This window comes from Dromiciops gliroides, chromosome 6 (genome assembly GCF_019393635.1).
Source record: "Dromiciops gliroides isolate mDroGli1 chromosome 6, mDroGli1.pri, whole genome shotgun sequence".
Taxonomy (NCBI): domain Eukaryota; kingdom Metazoa; phylum Chordata; class Mammalia; order Microbiotheria; family Microbiotheriidae; genus Dromiciops; species Dromiciops gliroides.
Window position 1 is genome coordinate 259,375,519 of NC_057866.1, and position 16,772 is coordinate 259,392,290.

Consider the following 16,772-nt stretch of genomic DNA (forward strand, 5'->3'; position numbering starts at 1 on the left):
AGTCTCCTTCCTAAGGCTACATTTCCTCAGATCCTTAACACCGACCGTCATTTGACACTGACTCAAGACCCTTCACTATATCACTCCCCCCGGAAGGTCCCCAGCTTATCAACGTCCTTCTTAGACTGTGGAGGCCAGCCTGCTTCTTAGCAGAGGTGGGAACTATGAGTGCAGACCCTTGCACAGGATTATTAGGCTTTTGTGACATGTTAGTTGGCTTTCTTGAACTGTATTTTTGCCCTTTTATAATTCTTTGTTATGAAGCACTACTTACTCTCTGGTAAGGGAAAGAAAGAATACAATGGGAAGTGTAGATGATGTACAACAACAGAGATCAATAAAAAGTTACTGTAAAAAAATATTGTGGCACCCCAAACTGAACCTAACACTTGAATGAATCCACAAACACCTATTATGTAGCAGGCCTGGAGAGACCAAGAAAAGTTAAATAGTCCTTTCCTTCAAGGAGCTCACATTATAATGGAGAAGACGTGTGTGTGTGTGTGTGTGTGTGTGTGTGTGTCTGTCTGTCTGTCTGTCTGTCTTTGTCCATCCTGAAAAGGTATTCTTGTTGTTCAATCATGTCTGACTCATGGTGACCCCGTTTGGAGTTTTCTTGGCAAAAATACTTGAAGGGATTTGCCAATTTCCTTCTCCAGCTCATTTTACAGATGACGAAACCAAGGCAGGTAGGGTTAGGTGACTTGCCCAGGGTCACACAGCTAGTAAGTGTCTGAGGCCAGATTTGGACTCAGGAAGATGAGTCTTCCTGATTCCAAGCCCAGTGCTTTAACCACTAAGCTAGAAAATAAATATAAAGCAGTTAAATAAAAGGTAGTTTGAAAGAACAGGCACTAAGAGCTGGTGGGATAAAGAAAAGCTTCATTTCATGTTGAAGGTTGAAGGAAACCGAGGCAATCTAAAAGGTGGAGGAGAAGAGGGTAGACGTTTCCTGCATGGAGCACAGCCTGCGTGAAGACGACAGCTGTACTGCTGGGTGAGCAGAACAGGAAACAGGCCAACACGGCTGGATCACAAAGCACAGAGAAGGAAATGCTGCACAGAAAGTCTGGAAATGTAGGAAGGTTGTAAAGACATTTAAATGTTAAACAGAAGAGGGAGCTGCAGGAGTTCCCTAAGTAAGAAGGCTGACATCTTAACCCCATACTTGAGAAGAACTGCTCTGGCAGCCGTGTGGATGATGAATCAGAATGGGGAACTGCTGGAGGAAAGCAAACTGATGAGGACGCTACTGCAACAGTCCAGGTGAGAAGTGATGACACCAGGAGGTAGAGTGTAGAGCATGCATAAAAGAAATGTTACTTAGATAAAAATTACAAGATTCAGCAACTGACAGGGGATGCAGGATGAATGGGAATAAGAAATCATCTGGGTGGCCGGATGAAGATGCTCTGGAGCAATAATAGGGAAGGTGGGAAGAAGGGTGTGCTTACAAGGAAAAGACAGAGTTCTATTTTGGCGAATTTGAGAAGCCTACAAAACTAATTTCTAGGACAGGCAATGCATGAACTTGGCCTGAGACTCAGCAGCAAGAGTGGGGCCGGATACGTCCGGGAGTCATCCAGAGGTAAGAAGTGAACCCATGCAAGATGACTGAGAATGTAGAGAAAAAAGAGTCTGGGACCTACCCTTGGATGACACTCAAAGTTAATAGGAGAGACACGAATGAGAAATGAGCAGAGGATACATTAGAGGAGAGAAAGCCTCCAATACCACCTCTGTAGCAACTGTAAAGTGAATGAGTCACAGTCAGGCTATAAAGGAAGGCCCCAAGGGGCTGACAGACCCCTACCACAGAAGAGCAAAAGCTGGGAGCTGGCACAAAGGTGCAAGGGCAGGAAGAGAGCGGCAGGAAGAGCTACAGTGGGTACAGTTGGGAGACAGCAAGTGAAAGAGATGGTCGGGCTTTGTTGGTGAAAATCTCTGCAATTGCCTACTGTGGGGAGAGATACATATCACCACTTCACAGTCTCAAACTGATTGAATGTGCACCCCTCATGAGTCATGCCACTACCCTTTGGGGTTATTTTCTTTAGTTTCTTTTTTGTGCCTCTCTTTCCATTTGGCCAAGTCTGATTTTTAGAGTTATTTTCTTCAGTATCTTTTGTGCTTCTTCTACCAGGCTGCTAATTTTCTCTTTTCATGATTTTCTTGCACAGCTCCTATTTCATTTCCCAATTTTTCCTCTACCACTCATCTGATTTTTTAAATCATCCCCACCCCACTCCACGCTTTAAAAATCTCTTCCTTTAGTCTCCTAAGGTTTGCTGTTGTGCTTGTGTCCAGCCTGCATTTTTCTCTGAGGCTTTGCTTGTAGATGTTTTCAAACAAAATTTTTCTTCTGAGCTTTTCTCTTGAGCTTCCTTGCCACCACACTACCTTTTTAGTTCTTTCTTTGTTGTTGCTCATTTTTTCAGTCTTTATGTTAGAGTTGGGCCCTGCTCACCTCTGGGAGGGATGACTAGCCTTTCAGGCTTTTATATCCTTCTGCTGTTCTCACAAGTCAGTGGGAGAGGCCCGATCACTGTCCTCATCTGCATGACGGTTCTAGCATAAGTAGAGCCCTGGCTCCCTCATGACTATAATTACTTCTCTGATATGGAGCCGGGTCAAAGACCACAGAGTTGCCAAATGGTTTTGGCCAAACACGATTTTGTGTCAGTGCTAGTACAGGGAGACCCTGGAATCTCTTTTTGCCTAGGTGCTGAGTCCCCTCATTATTCCTAGGCACCAGGTTTCCCCAAGCTGGAAAAATAGTTGATGGAGACTTTGTGTTGGCTTTTCTGCTCAGAATTCAGTTTGGTGCATCTTAAAAGTTGTTGTAGAGAGGGAGATCTCAGCAAAAATGATGGTGGTTTTTTTCCACCGTTGGCACTGCCCCCTCTCTACTGTCCCTTGGGAGTATACAGTTTTCAGTGTGAAGACTACTGTCAACCTGTCAAAATCTCCTTTGAATCCCAACTGTCATCTGGGGAGAGGATTTGTGTCATTCACAAATCTGATAAGCACGCCACCCATGACATCATTCCAGAACAAAGACAAGCAAAGTTCCCCACTTTATACCCTTTCTAAGGTGACATAAACAAATCATTAAATTTTTAATTCAGCCATTCAACCAGCCCACATCTTTCCATCTTTTCTACAAGGTAACAATCAGCAACCATTTATTAAACACTATCTTCCAGGTTCCATGCTACTTTAACTGAGATACTTTATCAAACATTTTGCTAAAGTCTTGGTAAACTATATCTAGGGTGTTTCCCTGATGTATCAATGTAATAAACCTGTCAAGAAAGGACATATGGTTAGTCATGTGTGCCATAGTCTTGATGAAGATACTCATAGACTGTCTCTTAATTATGCATAATCAAGTTTCCCCCCAAATCAGCGTTAAGATCACTGCACTAGGGGCGGCTAGGTGGCGCAGTGGATAAAGCACCGGCCCTGGAGTCAGGAGTACCCGAGTTCAAATCCGGCCTCAGACACTTAACACTTACTAGCTGTGTGACCCTGGGCAAGTCACTTAACCCCAATTGTCTCACTAAAAAACAAAACAAAAGATCACTGCACTAAAGTTTGCACCCTGCATTCTTTTCCTTTTTTTTGCGGGGCAATGGGGGTTAAGTGACTTGCCCAGGGTCACACAGCTAGTAAGTGTCAAGTGTCTGAGGCCGGATTTGAACTCAGGTACTCCTGACTCCAGGGCCGGTGCTTTATCCACTGCGCCACCTAGCTGCCCCCATTCTTTTCCTTTTTTAATAATGGGCAACATTTTCTGTTCTGTAGTCCTATAACACTCCTCCCATTCCCACTATATTTTGGTCAGAGTTTTGAAGTCTTATAACATTATTTTCCTCTTACTATTGTGGTCACTGTGCAGATTATTTTCTTGGTTCAGTTCATTTCCCTCTATTAACAGTTTATATAAGTCTTGCCAGGTTTTTTTAATCCGTATTTGTTCATTCTTACAGCACAATAATATTCCATTACATTCATATAGCATCATTTGTTCAGTCACTCCTCAACTAATTGTTTCTGGTTCTTTGCTACATCAAAAAGTGCTATTATAGGGGCAGCTAGGTGGCACAGTGGACAGAGCACCAGCCCTGGAATCAGGAGGACATGAGTTCAAATCCGGCCTCAGACACTTAACACTTACTAGCTGTGTGACCCTGGGCAAGTCACTTAACCCCAATTGCCTCACTAAAAAAAAAAAGTGCTATTATAAATATGGATCCTTACCTCTTTGGGCTCAAAGACAGTATAGTCATATATTGAGTGAAAAGGTATGTATAATTTACTAACACTCAGATATGATTCCAGACTGCTTTCTACAGTTGTTGGATCAAATCATAGCTCCACTAACAGTACATGAATATGACTCTTCTTCCACAGCCATTTTCCTCTGTTGTCATTTTTGCCCATGTGATGGGTATAGGATAAAATCTCACAAATTTCATTTGCATTTATAATATTTGTGACTTGGAACATTTTTAATATGGCTGTTGATAGTTTGCATGTCTTCATTTGAAAGCTACCTAGTTAGGTCATTCAACTCCTTACTTCTTGAGGAATGGTTCCTCTTCCTATGTGTTTGTATCAACTCCCTAGATATCCTGGATAACTCCCCCTGATTCTTCCTGGCTACAGCTCTTCTCTTCCAATTTCACTGGCTGACTCTGTCTAGCACTAACAGTAAACATGCTAGAATGGAGAGTCATTCTAAGCTGCCCTTCTGACTCTTGGTACCTCTCTCTCATCATCAGTTTCTTGGACCTTGCTGTTGATTTGTATTAGCTACCCTTTGTAATGTTTATTTCAAACCTTGAAGCAATACATAAATGATCATAACCATAGAGAGACCTTTACTGCTGCTCTGCAAGCCTTTTATTCTGTTATTAATTTCTCATGTCATTGCTCCAATGACCTCAAAAAGCAAAGGAAAAAATAAGGGGAAAAGTGAAGGGTAGGGAAAGAAAGGGGTCAAGGAAAGTTGTGTGATGTTGGGCAATTCACTTCACCTCTCTAGGTCTCAGCTGTAAAGGAAGAGGGATGGACTGAGTGATGTGCTATTTCCCTCACAGCTCTAAATATCAGAGATGGAAACCAGAACTAGAGACAAATATGAAAGAAGCATATTCCTAACCAGTAGGTCCTTTTATCCTTCTGAGGATCATTAAAATACATCACAAATCCATTAACAACAGATTCCTACAGGCCATCTATCTGCCATGGGACTCAGCTATCCAAGAATACGTTCATTCTGGGGCAGCTAGGTGGTGCAGTGGATAGAGCACCAGCCCTGGAATCAGGAGTACCTGAGTTGAAATCCGGCCTCAGACACTTAACACTTACTAGCTGTGTGACCCTGGGCAAGTCACTTAACCCCAATTGCCTCAGGGGAAAAAAAAAAAGAATACGTTCATTCTGATGTAGGAGGCAAAAAGAGGTTAAGAGAAAAACCTAAGACCCAAGCTCTAATTCAGATATTCAGAGCAAGTAGTCAGTAGAAGTGTAAAGAATTAATTGTTCATTGAGGTTTTTATAACTGCAGAGTGCTCCACCCACGGTTGTAGCTGTTGCCATGGCGCTGGCACCTCACAGTCATCACTACTTGCTGACGCCTACATGGGCCTGGCAAAATTATAATGATTGGAAGCCTAGTGAGGGCAGTCATGTGACTGTCAGAGCGGCCATCCCATTGGCTGGGGCTGTGTGGAGTTTTTTCTGGGATTGGGGGAGGAGAACTGGGCATTCTAGCGGGATGATGGAACGACAGGAGGTCTGCTGCATATTCTCAGCTGATTCCTGGGCAGTGGTATCTTTTCAGGTAGTATAATTTCCCTTTCCCCTGATCCTACTGATCCTGTTTGTGGTTTTTTTTTTTTTTTTAAGTTCGTTCTTGTTAAAATAAATCTTGTTGTTTTGAGGGAGGCTGCCGGTCTCCTTCCTTGCCCCAATATTGCGGAGAGCTGCTTAGCTAACACTCCCCAATTAAAAATTGGTCCCCACAGAAGAAATGAGCACAATGCGAGTATGTAAGATCTTACTGTTTTCAGTTTAAATGTGGGGTCACTTGATATGCCAAACAACAAGGTATATTAATATTCGGGCTTGTCATCGGCCTGCTAATGCTTACATGGTATTATGATAAGGTTAAATTAACGGGGTATTCTTCTGGTTTAGAAGAAAGTGAAATTCCTCCCCATTGCACATGAGAGGGAGGATGGTAACTAGAAAACATAGTTATGCATTTCAGGTTTTATCATCAATCTGCCCAGACAGATCTCTGTTATGTACCACCAAGGGCACCAAGCTACCAACTCCATAGTCCAAGGGAATCTCAGAGCAGACCTTGCTGCTGAATCAGCTGCCAGGTCCATTCACCGGTCAACCCTAACCCTGGTCCCCTTGTGCCCTATTGGGCCCCAAAGGTATTTCTCCTTCCTACAACAAGGAGGAGATTATAAGTCTTTGGTGTTAACTACCAACTGCATAAGCCCATATGTTATCTTGGGCTATTTGGATTATAGAGTAAATCATTTGTGTTTAAGCTACGCTTACAAATTTAACTTTGGTAATGGAATAAGTTTCTAATTTTACTGCATTAGGGTTACAAGAATTCGAAGAGTGCTTTAACTCTCTGGCAAATGTGGTCCTGGACTGAGGCGGAGTCTATATGGTTCAGAACACCTCCTGAAGGCTAAGCTGCCATGCAGAGATTACCAGGATGGCTGAAGCTGTTCATGACTGCTCGCTTCATCCAGTTTGGTTTTTTTTTTTCATGGAACTCTTAGATTTATTCTGTATTAGGGTCCCTGTTGCCTCTTGGTCTGTTTGTAAATCATTTGTGTTTTGTGTTGTGGTTCTTGCCTTTGTAACACTAGCTCCTACATCTCCCTCAATTCATAAACCCCCTGTGGACCCCTACTTTGCCCCCACTCAGCATGAAGCAGTAACAAAAGAGATGATCTTCATCCTTTTTCCTGGGGTATATGAAAAGGGGGAATGATGTAGGAGGCAAAAAGAGGTTAATAGAAAAACCTAAGACCGAAGCTCTAATTCAGATATGAGCTCTAGAAGGGAGTCAGACCCCAGTTAATGGATAACTTATACTTGTACCCACAGGAATCAGTGTCCATAATGGGAACAGAGGAAGAGAAGCCATGATGACCTTAGATGAAATGACAAGGCTATAGAAATTCTAAAGAAAAATAATTATATTTTGAAACTAGCCATGAGAATCAGAAAGAGACATGCGCAGAAAGGGCCAAATTTGTCCCCAGATTCACCTTGTGATGAGTAAACCCCCAAAACACACCTCCACTGAAAAAGGTCCCCGCCTCAGGGGTTGGCTTAGGACCCCAGGAGCTCCAAATAACGATAAGCCCTCCCCTGAAACACCCCTAGGTGGAGAATATTATGATGAGAAGGACAGGCCCTCCCCTGTACCTCCCCAAGGTGGAGATTATTATAATGAGACTGATAATCAATTTATCTATACTATAAATATAACTGTCTTTCCTTTTCTTATTCGAGAGATACCTTTCCAATATTCTGGTTCTCTCCCTGTGGTCACCCACAGTACTGCAATAAAACTTGGGAAACTGAGTCATTGAGTCTTGTAATTCTTTTGGGATGACTCACAATCAATTTGACCCCAAATTCCATCCCACATCAATTCCACCTCCCTAAGACACTAGGAAGTAAGTTCTTTGAGAGTAGGTAGTGTTCCATTTTTCCTATTTGTATCTTAAAAGCCTACCTTAAAGTTGTGTTTGATAAATATTTGGTGACTGATTGAATGTGGGTCTGAGTGTAATTTTCTTTTATTCTTAGCCAGTCACCTTCTAACTACTCTCACTTGGTTGACATGGATCACAACTACATATTTAGTTCTCACACTGCACTTCCCCTCACCAGGAGGTCCATATGAACCCAAACTCACTACAGCAATAACGTCTAAAAGTTACAAATGACAAAAAGGTCCTGTGAGAGATACATTTTGATCGACATTCCAATAAAGGCGATTTTGACTAAAGCACTCCCTCCAACAGTGCACATGGCTAGCCTTTCCTTTTGCTATCTGATCAGCTCACCTCCTCTTCTGTGAGAAAATTCTTTATTGGTGATATTAAGTAATTTGTACCTGCCCTAACCTTCTCCATTCTATTTTGGGCGACCTAGAACTTTAATTCCCATGGGGTTGTAGTATTCCATGACTGAAAGCCAAAGAGCATTCTCAGGGGAAAAAAAAAGTTAAGTTAAAAAGATAGGCTTTGTTTCAAGGAGATGCTAAAATCAATAAAAGCAGCAAGAAATTTTCCAAATGCAATCTAGATGGAGAGTTTGTTCAAGATATACTAACAGCATAATCTTCACTCGTTTTTTGGTGTTTTTTTCCTGTGAAAATAGTTAGGCTGAACTACTTGTAACGATTATGGATCTCATTCAGACTATGCCGTGATCCAAGGCTTGACTGGTGCAGAAGTGCAATCTCATCCACAAACAGGAGCATCTGGGAAACCTCCTAATCTACGAGGACGGACAGCATCCCTACCATGACCATCACCTTTGGCAAGCATTCATCTTCCTATTTCATGCTTTGATTGGTTTTACCAATCAAAGGGTCAAAGTTGAATGACTGGGGACAACTAGCTGTGTGACCCTGGGCAAGTCACTTAACCCTCATTGCCCTGCCCCCCAAAAACCGAAAAACAAACAAAAAGTTCAACGACCTAGGCTTGAGCTAACTCAGTGACCTGAGAAAAGACCTAACTTCTCTGAGGACTGTTTTCCTCTTCTATGAAAATGGGAATAATAACACCCTACACCTTCCTTGCCTATTGAACAGGGTTGCTTTAAGGGTCAAAAGGCAGTAAAGTACATACTATTTGTACTTTGCATTAGTAAAATGCAAAAAGCCTCCCTGAAGTCACCTCCTCACTGTTATCAAGTAGAGAGCAGTGTGCCCAGTCTGAGCAGCCTGTTTGGGGCTTCTCTTTCTTAACATTTCTCCTAGAGTAACAAGTTTCTGCACTGTATGCTCTCATGCCAAACAAATCTGTCAGGATGACTAACAACTGCGGTCAGATATCCGGAAGGCAGGACTCCCTAGTGTTCTCTATGAAGCTCCAGGTGCTCCTGGGCTCGATGTTCATGAAGCGCCATCGATGGGCCGGGAGACACAAAGAGAAAAAGAAAGAGTCCTTCTTGGTCCTTGGGGCAAACACCATGTGCACCTAAGTAAATCACAAAATAAATACAAAGTAAAATACAAGGCAATTTAGGAGCAGAAAATAGGACAGAAATATTCTATTAGAATAAAGAAAATGGAACGTGTCAAGCAAGAGAAATAACAATGAGGCCAGCATGTCTGGACCCCAGCGTGCGGGACGTCTGGAAAGGTCAACACAAACCAAATTTGGAAGGACTTTCAAATGCTCAACAGGAGTTTATATTTTGTGTGTAAGATGAGGGCGGTGGGGGACTGAAATGGTGAAACCTGTATGTTAGGTCATTTCGTCAGCTGTATAAAGGATAGAGTGGAGAGGAGGGAAACATGAGTCAGGAAGATCAGTCGGGAGACAACTGAAACAGTCCAGAGGAAAAGTGATGAGGTCCTGAACCAAAATAGTGATTGTGTGGGTGGAGAGATGTTGAGATGGTCAACGAGACTTGGCAATCGATCAGATATGATGCAGTCAAACATTGAAGTGCTTCCTTATACACAAGGCACCGTGTAAGCACTGAGGATACAAAGAACAAAAACACAAAAATACAACACCCACTGCTTTCCAAGAGCTCCCAGTGCAATGGAGAAATAATCAAGAGTAATGTTGCCCTGAGGCCAACTGGACCTGTGTTCTTGAGCTGCCATATTTTCCAGAAACACTGAACCACAGGCTATGCAGGGGATCCAGAACAAGGCATGGATGAAGCCCTCCCTCCACCCAAAGGCTGACAAAACTTTGTTATCTGCACCTTTAGCTGGACTGTCAGTGTGTCCTTGAGAGTCAAACCAGCTGTGAGAGTAGCACTAGTCAGTCTGCACCAGACTGATAAAACTGTGCAGCCGGGACCCCTGGAGATAAGCAAACCCTCCTACCTTTGTGGCCTAGTAGCTTCCCAGGGAAAAGCATGTGACTTTTTCCATCTTCCTTATGCATGCTTCCCCTCCCTTTCTTTCTCCTTCCTCCTCCTCTACTGCTTTTTCCTTCCCTCTCCCATGCTACTCCCATCTGGGATGCCCATGAGACATCTCCCTTGTTGCAATTCATAAATATGAAAGCTTCTGCCTGGATTGTGAACTTCCTTGTATTTGGCACAGGAGTTCTACAAGCATGTTCATTTTTCTTATAATCAATCCAGTTTCAATCAGGGACTTGTGATTTGGGGGTTAATAGTGAGAAATATAAAATGGCCTGGATAACTCAAAAGAGGGATGCATTTCAGAGGAGAAATAATGAATTTTGGATATGTTGAATAAAAGATGTGTACAGGACATACAGTTGGAAATATCCAATAGACAGCTAGTCACGCAGCACCTAGAGCTCAAGAAAGAAACTAGCCATCTATTGCCACATGAAAAAATGCTCTAAATCACTATTGATTAGAGAAATGCAAATTAAAACAACTCTGAGGTACCACCTCAAGACTATCAGATTGTCTAATATGACAAAAAAGGAAAATAATAAATACTGGAGAAGCTGTGGAAAAATTGGAACATTCATTAATGCATTGTTGGTGGAGCTGTGAATTGATCCAACCATTCTGGAGAGCAATTTGGAACTATGTCCAAAGGGCTATGGGACTGTTCATACCCTTTGACCCAGTGGTACCACTTCTAGGTCTGTACCCCAGAGAGATCAGAGAGGGGCAGCTAAGTGGCACAGTGAATAAAGCACTGACCCTGGAGTCAGGAGGACCTGAGTTCAAACCTGGCCTCAGACACTTGACACTTACTAGCTGTATGACCCTGGGCAAATCACTTAACCCCAATTGCCTCACACACAAAAAAAAAACCCAAAAAAAACCCCAAAGAGATCATAGAGGAGGGAAAAGGACCCACATGTACAAAAATATTTATAGTAGCTCTCTTTGTGGTGGCAAAGAATTGGAAATCAAGGGAATGCCCTTCAATTGGGGAATGGCTAAACAAGTTGTGGTATATGAATTTAATGAAATACTATTGTGCTGTAAGAAACAATGAGCAGGAGGAATTCAGAGAAACCTGGAAGGACTTACATGAACTGATGCTGACTGAGAGGAGCAGAACCAGGAGAACATTGTACATAGTAACAGCAACACTGTGTGAAGGACAATGGTGATAGACTTGGCTCTTCTCAGCAGTGCAACGATCCAAAACAGTTTCAGAGAACTCATGATAGAAAATGTTCTCAACATCCAGAAAAAAGAACTGTGAATTATGAATGCAGATTGAACCGTACTGTTTCTACATGTGGACTGTTTTTTTTTTCTTTTCCTTCTTTTTTGAGGTTTTCCCTTTGTGCTCTGATTCTTCTTTCACAATATGACTAATGCAGAAATATGTTTAATGTGATTGTACATATGTAAACAATATCAGACTGCTTTCTGTCTTGGGGAGGAGAGAGGGGAGGGGGGGGGTGGGAGAAAAAATTGGAACTAAAAATCCTATGAAAACCAATGTGGAATACTATCCTTACATGTAACTGGAAAATAAGAAAATACTTTTATTTAAAAAAAGAAAGAAAGAAAGAAACTAGGTCTGCATACCTAGATCTGGGAAAGCTCTGCATAGAGATGACAGCTGAACCCATGAGAATTGACAAGTTCTCTATAAGACTGAGTAGAAAGGGAGAAAAAAAGGGGAATCCAGGGCAAAGCCCTGGGGGTACACCTACAGTTAGGAGTTGGGACAGAGACAGAATAGAAATGGCTAGTCACTGAGAAGCAGAAGAGGTGTGCTGTGAAAATCCATTTCATCCCAAGAGCATATATAAATGAAATTTAAAAGAGGAAAACACATAGATGCAAACAAAAGATTTGCCTGCATTTCCTTAGCAACCTATTTTCATCATTAATGACAATAAAATTACCCGTGTGCTAAATGAGGAAATGGAAACAGCTCAGGAGATTTATTTCCAAGATCTCAACCAGGGGGAGATTTCTAAAGAGTAGAAATGGGAACAGATAATATTATTCTACTCTTACCCTATACACTCACTCTACCATCTTTATGAGAATGGTCAGAAGATATAGAGTATATCTTTCAGGAAAATATGTGAAGGAAACAATCAGGTTTCCATAGATGACTTTTTACAGCATAAAACATCTTTTTACAGTCACGCAAATGACTAAAAAGTGTAGTAAATGGTGGATTACAAATGAATATTTTCATTTAATACAGCAAACTTCAGTCTCGAAGGCTCTCCTCCAAGCTACCTCTCATGCATATGTGAGACCATAAAGACTCCCTGACAGATGTAACCACAGAGACATTTGTTTGATGATCAATCCTCTAATAATCAGTACCGAGGAAAGAACAGAACAGGGAATCACATGCTCACCAAAGGCATCTGCTAAGTGTCATGAAGGATATCTCACACAAAGATTAAATTTGAAGGGAACTTCTAATAAATGGTGAGGTTCTCAAAATGCTCCTGTTTGTACTTGACACAATACCACGGCCCCTAAACTGGTCGGTCTAGCACTCAATATATGAAAAACCAAAAGGATGAAGCATGACCACTGCTCAATAACAAACACGTTTATGGTCAACCCAGTGAATTAGTCCAGTGGTACTTAACATCTTGTAAATGTTTTGCATGTCTACTCCATCCCTCACGTGAAGGTGAAAACACCCGTTCTATAATCTTCTTGAAAACACAAAAAGAAAGGGAAAGCATAGTAAGTCTACATTCTATCTTCTCTGCTTATAGAGTTAAAATGCAAAGAATGAACACATTGTGCTAATATGGTTTGTTTAAAAACTGGCTGCTTTATTCAAAATATCTTTAATTCTTTAAAAGAAAAAGTATTCTTTAAGTAATCTCCTTTAAGAGAAAGGAATGGAGAAAGGGCAGAGGGAAGAACTGGTTAACCTTCCTGACAACTCTGAGTGACTTCTACTAGCCAGTGGTGATGGAGGCAGAACCATATTAGGGAAAATAACCCTCCTGGCATGCAGTAAAGATAAACTGGGAGAAAGGAGAAGGCTCCTCCCTTCTGTCACCTAGCAGACACAAGCAATTTCCAGAGAATTACAGAGTTGGAAGAGACTTTGAAATTCACAGTCTAACCAAACTATCATTTTTGCAGGTGAGAAAACAATGGCACAGAGAGATTAAACAATTTTTCCCCAGTCACACATCTAGCAAATTATAGGTCAATACTAGAACACAAGTTCTCCCCGAATGAGCAAAATACAGTTATGAATGCTGAGATGGGGCTGGTGAATCATCACACTCTTTTCTTGTTAATCATTTAGTCTGGATCCAAGTGGGAGACCAACTAAAAATGTTCTGCTTTATGGATGAACATGTAATATGACTTCCTTATACTGAAGGACCACAGAAGCAAAGATTTAGGGCTAGAAGGAGGGATCTTAAGAGATCATCAGATCTGATTGTCTTATTTCACTGATGAAGATTCTGACACAGAAAGTTTAGGTGATTTGTCCAGAGTTACACAGCTAGTAGGAGTTTGAAGCTAAAGATATGAACACACCTTCTCAATTCCAAGTCCAATGTCCTATCCAATATGATGCTCTGATGCTGATCTTTTAAGCAGAGTTTAGCTAAATAAAAAACTTCTGAAAGGAGTTGCTGGGCAGAGTAAATGCTCCTTAAGGACTTATCAGAAGAAAACTTCCAGTTTTTATGTTGATAAATATTGATAAACTGAATACTGATAAAACGAGAAGTGACGTGACTTTCTAGTTTAAAATATCTGTGATAGTAATGGGACAGAGGGTAGAACAACTACATTACAGACTCTCTATAAGGCCAAAAAGATGAGTCAAGAAATACTAATATGGCAAATGCAGCAAACATTTACAGAGCAGTCATAAAATAGGCAAACATTCACATACAATCTGGGGGCTGAGAGAGGAGAGTAAACAGAGGGAGAACTAGACCTATGATTTCCTCAGTACAGGCAATTCCCAAAGGAAAAAAAAACAATCCCTCTACCAATCAATGCAGTTAAGCACCAGATCTGTAACATAGACTCTCTGGGTACTGCCTGAGGCACTGAAAGGCTAAGTGCCCAACTTCACAACTACGGAACTTGAAGCCAAGTCTCTGAGAAACTGAGGCATGCTTCATCTCACATCTAAAGAGAAAAATGCATTTAAAATTAAATAAGTCCAAGCCATCATGGTGCAGTAATAGGATCCTGGACTTGAGATAAGGGAGGTAGAAGGCTGAAATCCTGTCTCTATCACTTACAGAGACTGTGTGACTTAAGTCACTTCTCCTCCTCGCGTCTTAGTTTCTCCATCTGTAAAATGACAGGCCCTGGACTAGATAACCTCTAAGGCATCCTGTCTATGTTTTTATACTCAGGGGCATCACTCAGAGAGAATTCAGTAAGTTTACACGTTTCTTCTCACAACCGCAGAACTTTACACCTTCTGTCAGACTGTTCTGCATTTGTTTGGCGACATACGAGAAGGTTATCACACAACAAGGCACTGCTGAAAAGGATTGTATAAAATCCCAATGCATCAACATTTAAAAACTTTTTTTGAAAGTAAAAATTTCATCAAAATAATTCAGGTTCACATGTTACCTGTTTTTCAATAAAATGTATATTATTAGGGTATAATTTAATCAATATAAATTCTAAAAATACTGCTCCAATTATTCCTGAAGACATAGACAGTTCTCATTTAACATAAAACAGTGACATCAACACCAAAGATAATGCTAAACATACAAAGAAGCTATTTTCCTTTGTCACTTTTTCATCTATATGCCTTGTTCAACTGTCATCTCAAACCAATTTATGACTGCATTTCCTTCCTCATTTAAAAAACAATCATTTGATCCACATGAAAATAAAAGTTATAACTACACTTAATGGATTTCAAGTTCCTACTGAACAGGATGACTTTTTATACTTTCAAGAAAATTTTTAAATGATCGGTGTTAATATTATATGGTCCAAGTTAAAGAACACATGCACACCTAAAAGATGATGAAACATGATTCCCTCCTCATTAGAGAAGTTGGGAATTACAAGCACAGAATTGTACAAACTCTGTCAGAATCCACATCACCACAGTAATTAATGTGTTTTGCCTAATTTATCTTTGTTAAAAAGTGGAGCAGAGGGGCAGCTAGGTGGCGCAGTGGATAGAGCACCAGCCCTGGAGTCAGGAGGACCTGAATTCAAATTCAACCTCAGACACTTAACACTTACTAGCTGTGTGACCCTGGGCAAGTCACTTAACCCCAATTGCCTCACTAAAAAAAAAAAAGTGGAGCAGGAGGGCACATCAGGAAATTATAATGATGTACCAATAAAAAAGATGTTAAAGGAACTTCCCACTTTTTTGTAAACAATAAACTATCCAAACTATCTTCTGCTTATACTTCGTAGGGGGCAGGTGTTAGGAGTTGTTCAAGGGTTTGCTAGGTTCCATCTTTTGTACTGAAAAGGTGTCAATAGATTTAAAAACATACAAGTAAATAAAATGTATTAAGGCAATCTTTTTCCAGGAAAAAAAAACATACAAACTAATTTGTGATATATTCACTATCATAGTATCGAGAGTCCCATTATTTTCATTCTAAAACTGCCTTGGAAACATTTCCTGAGTCCCAGAGAGCAATAACACCTACATATAAAATTTGGGAAACATAAATGCAATCAGTAACAATAACTTCATTAAAGATCTATCTTTAATAAGTAATTCTTAAGCAATAAAGCAACTTTCAATATGAAGATCTTTACTAAGAGCTGAAAGAGGGGGAAAAAAATCACATAACAGTGTTTTTATATTATCAAAAATTATGCCCAAAAGCATCATGCATATATAAATGCAATTACCTTCCATGTCATCTGCAAAGGTAGACATAAAAGAAAGAAGAGAGAATGGTTGAAAAAGATAAACATTACCTACATAGCACCATACATAAAACAATAAACAATAAGAGCTTTTGAAATTCTTCCAAAAAAAAATAGACTTCTCTCATAAGCTAATACCTTAGGACATTAGTTGGTTTTAAGAAATAAATCAAATTCATGTAGTCAACTACCATATATGATGTTAAAATAATTCTTTCAAGCTTTTGGGCCAGTACACTGCTAAGCCTATTTTTCAAAGTTGGGAGTTCAAAGGACGAATGATTTATTTCCAAGGGGACTCAGTATGTCCTTCACCTTCTGCCACCAGCGAACAGCGGGGCAGGCACTGGCTTGCTGACAAAGCCCCAAAGGGTAATGATCAAGCTGAGGAGTAGCAGTCAATATTTTCACTCTCCCAGAAATTCCTAACAAAACATTGTAACAGTTCTTTGCTTTTAAATGACTTAATTTTCACAAGGCATTAAAGTTCAAACTCCTTTGTTGCAGTTCTTCAATCTAGTGCCAGTCTACTTTTTCTGCCTTATTTCATACGACACTGTGGTCCAGAAAGACAGGGCTATATGTGAACAACTTCTGTGCTTTGGCTTGTGGTGCTTTCTATACCTCCAATCCTCCCCATCCTTTAAGGTCTAGTCCAAAGGTGGCCAAATCATAGAAGCAGAGTACATCGAAGT

At 40.7% G+C, this 16,772-nt stretch overlaps 1 protein-coding gene across 4 annotated transcripts in view; it reads right to left on the bottom strand.

Annotated features, from left to right (window-relative positions):
• Positions 1-16,772, bottom strand: part of USO1 (USO1 vesicle transport factor) — a 98,368-nt gene that overhangs the window by 61,181 nt on the left and 20,415 nt on the right. For 2 of the 4 annotated variants that reach the window (XM_043969755.1, XM_043969753.1), the window contains exon 5: positions 16,060-16,071. The exons of the other annotated variants lie outside the window; for them this stretch is intronic. In XM_043969755.1, coding sequence (XP_043825690.1) covers positions 16,060-16,071 — 12 coding nt within the window. The remainder of the gene's footprint in view (positions 1-16,059; positions 16,072-16,772) is intronic. 4 annotated transcript variants of the gene reach the window in all.